Genomic DNA, 8,497 nt, shown 5'->3' with positions numbered 1-8,497 from the left:
AGCTTGTATTTCTAAACAAGGTAACTCTACATCTAGCAGTAGGCAAAAGGGGCTTCTTTAAATTGTTGGCTTTCCTTTGTGCAAAGAAAAAGCGAAAGCTATATAAAAGCTTCTGCAAAGGGATCATATACTACATTAGCTTAGGGAATCTGCTGTGTCCAATGAGGGATTGCTGTACTCCCCCCTTTTTCCTGGCACAGTTTCAGTTCTCCAAGGGAAAAAAAACTTGCGGTGTCTTGCTTCTTGCCTGCAGCTTAAAGTCTCTGTAGAATTCTTTCCTCTCTGTCTCTGTCTCTATGCTTCCTTTACGTCTACAGGACTTGTTTTCAGAGCCATGGAGGTTTCATTCTATGTTCTTTGGCTATTTCCTCTGAATGTCTACCTGGTCAGTGGATATCAAGGTAGGGTTACCTAAATTTACTCATTGAGTTGCTCAGTGATCAGTGAGTATTATATACACAGGCCATGAACAATCTAGCCTCTACAGATATCAATGATTGTCAGTGTGTGAGGTTATTCTGTTATTTTAACAAGTCTAAAGTCTCTAATCTGGTTTATATGTTACAGATAATTTGTTTTGTCTTGTCAGAGTTCTGAAAATGTGTATTTAATCGATATATAGGAATGATCTGAGTTTTGATGATGAGCTAAAAGTTTAAAACTATCAACTATCTTACTTTCTTAACTGATTTCATCACTAGTTTTACTTTAGGTAAATTTTATAGTATTTGTTGTCACACTTTGCTGTGTATGAGCCTGTGTAACGGTGATGCATTCCTGCATGTGTCAGTAGTGCACTCCTATTTAACAAATTTGTGGATATTTGCCATTTATCTTATTCTAGTAAAAATGAGAAGCCCTGTGTGCAGCCTAACATATTACGCCCCAACTGTGGTAGAAGTGTATTATGAATTCTATAATGTCTTGTCAGGGTCTCTGTGGTTTCAGCAGGGCATGCTGGGACTTGTAGTTTTATCACAGATAAAGAATTGCAGCGTTTCTAAGACTACTTACCAGTTATTGTAGAATTGTTATTTAAGAAAGAAGTAATTAACTGAAAACACTGTTATTGATATTCATCTAGGACACTGTGGGTGGAATTCAAATCTTATCCTACCATATCCATTTGGGCACAATGGCTGCCGGCGTCTGCATTTCAGCTTGCACCCCCGGGAAAGGCAAGCTGAAATGTGCAAAAAGTGACCTGTTTGGCCACCCAAATGGCACTTTTCGCGATCTTGCCGAGCACTTTGGTCAGGTTTAGCTCCTTTACGCGGCTAAACCCGACTTCTATGGGCGTGATCAGCGCGATAACGGGACTCAATTGAATATCGCCCCTCAGAGGTGTTTCTAGAGAGGAGGGGACCCGTATGCAGACTCTGTGTGTGGGCCCCCTCCTCTCCTGCAGCCATCACATCCGCTGCTAGTGCTCTCAGCGCTGAGACTCTGGCACAGTGCCAGAGTCTACAGTACATGCGCAAGACTACGAAAAAAGGCCAACGCGCCATTTTTCCGGAGTCCTGTGCATGCGCTGTAGACTCTGGCACTGTGCCAGAGTCTCTAGCGCTCAGTGCGCTAGCAGCGGCGGTGATGGCTACGGCAGAGGAGGGGGCTCACACACAGTCACCGCTGGACCACGGAAAGGTAAGTATAGAAGAAAGGGGTGCAGTGTGTGACCCAGGGGCCCGTGTGCACCGCACACACTGCATCCATTATAGATACGCCAGTGTCGCCCCTGTGATCTCCCGTCACTTTGGTTGGGAGATCGGGCACGAAAATCAACTGAATTCCGCCCTATGTGGATGTAACAGAACACTACTAACCCAGAGCAAATAGGCTATTATTATGGGGGGTTTTCCAGAATAGCCTCCCGTAAGACAGGTTCCAGATAGTATAATAGTATCTCTATACTGTGCCCTGATTGAAACCATTTCCATTCATTGTACACGACATATAAAGGCATAGATGTGGTTACACAATAAACTAAAGCCATGTGCTTTACAGCTGTATGCATGGGAAATAAGACTTAATTATATAAATTAAAAGAGTACTTGTACTATAAACCGCGGTTTCCAAACTTTTTTGAATCACGGTGCCTTAAAGTATCAGAATTGTTTTCACGGCACCCCAATGCCAAAAGTTTCTTTTTGACAAATGTAGAAAAAAATATTAAATTAAGTAAATTATGTTTATATGTCATCCTTAGGTTCAATTATGTGGCGAGGAACAAAATGTGCTTCTGTTTGTCCATAGATTTTATTATTGGCAGCCACCAGCACTAGTTTTGCCTATTATATTGAAAATAAATAGTTTGAATTGGTCCTGGACCACCAATCTGGGGCACCCTTACAAATGTCCCGCAGCACCCCAGGGTGCCACGGCACACAGCTTGAGAACCTATGCTATAAGGAATGCTCAGTTAGTTATTTCTATATTGTTTTATTTTATGTAATGATTTGCAATTATCGCTAGATAACTCATTCTGTGATAATCCCAGGTTATCCACTCCAGAATTATTATTTTTTATTTCTCTCCACTTAATTATTAACAGTTACAGGGGGAGATGTATCAAGCATCGTAAAAAGTGTAGAAAGTCAAGGGGGTGGGAGGTTGCCCATAGCAACTAAACAGCATCTGACTATCATTTTATAGAAATTTCTTGAGAATTGCCACCTCCAAACTGATTGGTTGGTGTGGTCAACTTCTCCACTGGCCAACTTCTGCAAACTTTGCTACATAAGCCCCTTAATGTTACAATTGTAAACGTGTAGTTTGCCAGAAAATGATTGGCAAATTGGTTCTCAAAATACCCTCATGCTTTGTAAATAAGGATACAAATTAATTGTTTGAAATTAAGAATAAGTGACTGATTATCTTCAAGAAATCTTCCCTATGTGATATCATACAAGCATTTATTTTTTTATTATTGTGATTCACTAGTATACACTGTCATGTGTGATTCATGATTTATTTGGAAGTCTAGTAGGTGAATTGACTAAGCATTGCTTTTGGGGTTTTGTGTGAATTCCATTGAATTTGCAAATACTGTACTGAAGGCAAATCACAGAAAAACCTGACTTTAGACTGCAATAGACCAACGGCCCAACCATTGAGACAAAGATACAAATAGAAAGCATGGATTTACTAACCATCATGTTTGTTAAAACAATACAACCCACAGAAATATCGTAGTAGAATAGAAAAAAAAAATTAGACCATTTTATGTCAGGCAAGTGTGGTAAAAGCACTGCACAGATCACTATGAATTGTGCAGGCTTCATTATGTTTAACAGTAAATAAAAGGTTTGTAGTCATGGAGTCCTCTTCTCAAATCAGCAACCAGCCCTGGACCTCTCAGCCTACGCTGGTATTGGAGAATAGAGGGGAAAAATGGCATGTGGTTTCCCAGATATTCCAAGAACCAGCACCAGGCTGGACAAGCCAGGGGGCTAATACTATAGAAGGGAGACGAGACACACTGCACGGGTCACCAATTGGTAAGTTAATCAGCCCCAAACTGGTCAGCCCAGGGCTAGAATCCTCGGGACGTTGCCCCCCCCCCCCCCCCCCGCACCCCCCAAAAAATGAAACTAATGGTCACACCAATGGTGCTACCTTTTGTACTTTACAAATATTATACTGTACATTTACATTATATCCAACCAACCTGTGTAGTTGGTGTGTAGTAACGTGGCTCCTGACTGATCTAACTGCCTTATCTATCCGTCAAGGATCTGAATACACATACAAAGATTAAGTCTGAATATCTCAATATTAGATCTCTCCTCTTTGTCCTGCAGTCAATAGCTGTGATCTACAACAGTGAGATATCCTGTGGGACTCCATTAGAGGAGTAGATGAGGTGAGGTCATTTTAACTAAAATGGATTATACATTACTGGTCAAGTACAGATGCACATTTGTTTTGCATAAAAATGCCCTCATTCCAGATCATTTCACACATCATTTCTCCAGCAGAATGTTCCACACAGAATTTTCCCAATAATTTTTATTCTACACAGAATTATTTTATGACTTTGGCTTCATCTGGACCTTTCCCTTATTATAATCCAACCATTCCACAGAATATAATCAATGGACGGCTTTGTTTAGCAGGTATGTCCAATGTGTTGTTCATGAGTAGATTGGTAGAAACTCTGAGCTAGATCATCCCTGCACCACAGTGTATTGCAAGGGACAATCTACAAAGTACTTTTCACTTGTCAGTATTTGAATACACTTGTCTCATGGCAGGTAGTATGCAGACTGTCCTGTTTCCAGCCCACCACTTTAATGCTATTAATTTTCAAGACCTTTCCATCTCTCTTCAACAACTGAGGCAGCTGTATCACATCTGAACCAGACTCTAGAAATAGCCCTTGATGAAGTGGTTCCAGCAACCCATCACACTCCACGTAAGCATAGATGTCAACCATGGCATTGTAAATTAGCAAGACACCTACAAAAACGCTCAGGTAAAGTTGAACGTCAGTTACGTAGATCTCATACTCCATGCGACTTCCTCACATATAAGACTATCTACCACTCCTATCTTTATGCACTAGACATTGCCAAACAAAAATATTTCCAAACTCTTATCTCTGCTGAAGTCTCTAACACCAAGCAACTTTTTAATACATATAAATCACTTCTCCACCTTCACTCATCCAACACCCAAGTCACTATCAATACGCAAGAACTTGCTTCCTACTTCAAGGACAAGAATGATAAGATCAGAGATGTATGCTCTTCCTCAGCCAGTGACCTGCCCAATTCCCTACCTGAATCCTCTGTCACCATCTCTTCATTTGATCTCACAAATGAACATGAAGTATCAACACTCTTCTCATCCTCCTGCACTACTTCCTCTCCTCTTGATCCTATATCTTCACAAATAATTAAAGTTTGGCTCCTGTGCTCATCTCAACCTTAACTAAAATCTTAATCTTGCTTTCTCTCTCTCTCTTTCTCTCTCCCCTGGTATCTTTCCTTTACTGTTTAAGCATGCAGTGATTACTCGCATTCTGAAAAAAAAAGTTTGACCCAAACTCTCTCTCAAACTACTGTCTCTCAGCTCTCATGCCCCTCCAAGCAACATGCGATACTTGCCTACACTGGCCTCACACACTTTCTTAACTCACACAACATTTAGACCCACTTCAGTCAGGTTTGCATTCCCAACACTCCACCGAGCCAGCACTGACTAAAGTAATGAATGATTTGCTCACTGCAAAGTCTAAAGGCATTATTCACTTCTTATTCTTCTAGATCTCTCTTCTGATTTTGACACTGTTGACTACTCTCTTCTCATGCAAACACTACAATCATTAGGTCTTCAGGACACAGCTATTTCTTGGTTCTCATCCTACCTATCTAATCGCTCTTTCAGTGTGTGCTTCTCTGAATCCACTTCCTCTTCTCTATCTCTATCAGTTGAAGTACCACAAGGCTCAGTCTTAGACCCTCTGCTCTTCTCAAACTATACCACATCTCTTGCCAAACTAATCAGCTCTTTTGGATTTCAGTATCATCTGTATGTGGATGATACTCAAATCTACCTATCCTCCACTGATTTGTCACAATCTGTATTAGTCCATGTCACTGAATGCCTTAATGTCGTTTCATCTTGGATGTCATTTCACCACCTCCAACTTAATATTTCATAAACATAATTAATTATATTTCCACCAACCAATAGTAGTTACCAACCTGATATCTCTATCACTGTTGAGAACTCAACAATCAATCCTACCCCACAAGCTCGCTGCCTAGGTGTCATCCTTTTCCTATGTTCCCCACATTCAATCTGTCTCAAAATTATGTTACATGCATCTAAAAACATATCCAAAATATGACCAGATCTTACACAAGACACTGCAAAACTCTAACCCATACTCTAATTATCTACCGCATTGATTATTATAATAGTATTCTTAATGGTCTTACCAAATAGACTCTCAATGCTACAATTCATTCTGAAAGCAACTGCGAGGCTAATCTTCCTCGCTAGACGTTCTTTGTCTGCAGAGCTGATCTCTCATTCCCTCAATTGGTTACCTGTATTCAATATAAAATAATTTTACTCAAGACGTAAATCTCTTAGATGATCTAACAATTTCTCCCAAACCAACCTCTTTGCTATCACAAGATCAATGTTTCTCATCCACGCTCATTATTTACTCCCATTTATGATTACAGGACTTTCTCTGTGGAATATCCTCCAATGCACAGCAAGAATCTCCTCTAATCTCCAAACCTTCAAGCAGTCCTTGAAAACTGACATCTACAGGCAAGCTTATCAAATTCTGGAACCATCCACTTAACCTTCAAAAACTTACTTATCCAATTACTTCCCCACTTTACAGTCCATTTATATCCTCACATATTTTCTCTACTTCACTTTCACATCCACCTGACCCCTGGCCAACATATGTGTGACAGTATCATAGAGCCCACCAAGATGGTCATTTCCATCAGTACCTGCCCAGTGAAGCTTACAATCTGTATTTCTTATGATATGTACACACATTCACATTAAAAGGATTCTCCACACACTTTCTCCAAAATAATAACCACCATCATTATATACTCCAGACATAACGCCTGTAATAATGTGATCCAGAACCCCAAAGAAAATATGTTCCAAACCCACTCCTCATATTAATATAATCCCCTCCGGTACAATTGTGTTTGCGACCTCCACTCTCATAATATGCACCATACACACCAGCCCTCCCCAGTAATAATATGTAATAATATGCTCCCAGACCCCCACACCCCCAGACAACCTCCACCTCTGGTAATATACTCCAGACCCACCCCTGTTATATGCTCCAGACCAGAACCCCTATAGTACTATGCTCCATTCAGACCTCCCCATACCTTAATACTATGCTCCAAGAGCCCCTCCCCCGCCCCATGATATTATTGCTCCAGGCAGTCCGCAATCCCCCAGTATATGATCCCAGATCCTCCTCTCTCTCCCCCATAATATTATGCACCAGACAGCCCCCACTAACCCAGGTCCCAGTATAATATGCTCCACCCCCTCCCCCAATAATATGCATCCAGTCAGACACAGCCCCAGTAATAAAATGCACCAAAGTATGCTCACATAGTCATTCACACACCGCCTCCACAGTCCGCACACCAGGCCCAGGGCCAGGCTCACTCAGGGCTCAGCAGGTCAGAGCAGGCTCCTCAGGTCAGGACACACAGGCGACAGGCCAGGACGGTCAGACTCAGGAGGATGGACAGGCATAGGTTGCAGTCACTCCACCGCGCTGGCAGTGGTCCACTCCACTGTTGAAAACAATGGCACCCTGATGAACCTCTTTCAGTGTTCTCAAATGACTAGGCGCAGTGGTGGCGACAGGCAGTCTCACACTCAGTCAGTGTTGGTCAGCACGCAGCCACTACACAGTCAGATCAGCATGGCCGCGGCATGGCGTAAGTACAGGAGTGGACCCGGCACCGCCGCTTCTCAAATGTGTGGGGTAGGAAGGTGTATGGGGGGGCAATCGCCCTTTCCGCCTCCTTTAAATCCGTCACTGTCATTGAGTGCCCAAATCAATGGCAATCTGGCACTTGCCTTCCCAACTAAATAAAATAAAAAGTTTATGCATCACTGCAGTAAGTCACCATTTGCCACAGTCCAGCTTCATTAAGCTTAATGAAGACAGATTATACGTGTCTTAGTCACATTTTAAAAGTATTTTCTCTATCTTTTCCTAATAGCTGCTCTTATCTGTCATTTTTACAAATCTTTACCCACTAACGCAGACGTGATACCCCAGAAAGTTCTCTTGATTCATATACAGTACCAATTTTCTACATACTGAATGTCAATAATTGGGGGCATACAGCGCAGACAACCAACTATTTTACAAGTCAGGGCAATTAAAGCTTCCTGTTAAAGAAAACAATTCCTTCTAAGTGGAACATTCATAATTATATACATTTAGTTTTATGATATTATGAACTGTGTATGACTGTGGTCCAAAAATCAAGCTGAAGTAGGGACATCTGTATTCTATTAAGTGTACTGACCTACATTGCAGCTATTCATGTAAGATTGCTGGTCTTTTTAGGTTATTGGTAAAATGTTTGGGGCCTCAGACAATAAAAAAATATATATTTAAAATGAAATTGTGTTTGCACAAATGTTACTTTAATACACATTCATTATTTTCCTGAAATATGGCTTCCTATACAAGGCTGTGAAGTTTACAATGCTAATCCGGAGCAAATAGCTAAACACAGTAGTAAAAGATTGCCAAAAAGATCTTTATTTTGGCTGCTGAGTTAACCCCAGGCCGTAGGTTTTGGCTTGAGGTTGTGGTGGAAGTTCTAGTTAAAGCAAAAGGTGCTATTTCCAATTTCTTACTCAAAAACTGAATATAATTTTTTAAATCTAGTAATACACTGTAAGCTTAAAATAAATGAATGTCATACATTCATAAGTTATAATAAAGGAAAGTAGGAAAATTGGTTTGTTG

The 8,497-nt window shown here is 40.9% G+C and overlaps 1 protein-coding gene across 2 annotated transcripts in view; it reads left to right on the top strand.

Moving 5' to 3' along the window:
* Window positions 1-238: 238 nt before the first annotated feature.
* SRPX (sushi repeat containing protein X-linked) overlaps window positions 239-8,497 on the top strand; it is a 245,177-nt gene continuing 236,918 nt past the window's right edge. For both annotated transcript variants that reach the window (XM_063955569.1, XM_063955568.1), the window contains exon 1: window positions 239-401. In XM_063955569.1, coding sequence (XP_063811639.1) covers window positions 335-401 — 67 coding nt within the window. In that variant the 5' untranslated portion in view covers window positions 239-334. The remainder of the gene's footprint in view (window positions 402-8,497) is intronic.

This window comes from Pseudophryne corroboree, chromosome 2, assembly GCF_028390025.1.
Source record: "Pseudophryne corroboree isolate aPseCor3 chromosome 2, aPseCor3.hap2, whole genome shotgun sequence".
Classification (NCBI taxonomy): Eukaryota; Metazoa; Chordata; class Amphibia; order Anura; family Myobatrachidae; genus Pseudophryne; species Pseudophryne corroboree.
Note: the sequence above shows the minus strand (reverse complement) of the source record. Positions and strands in the feature narration are given on the sequence as shown.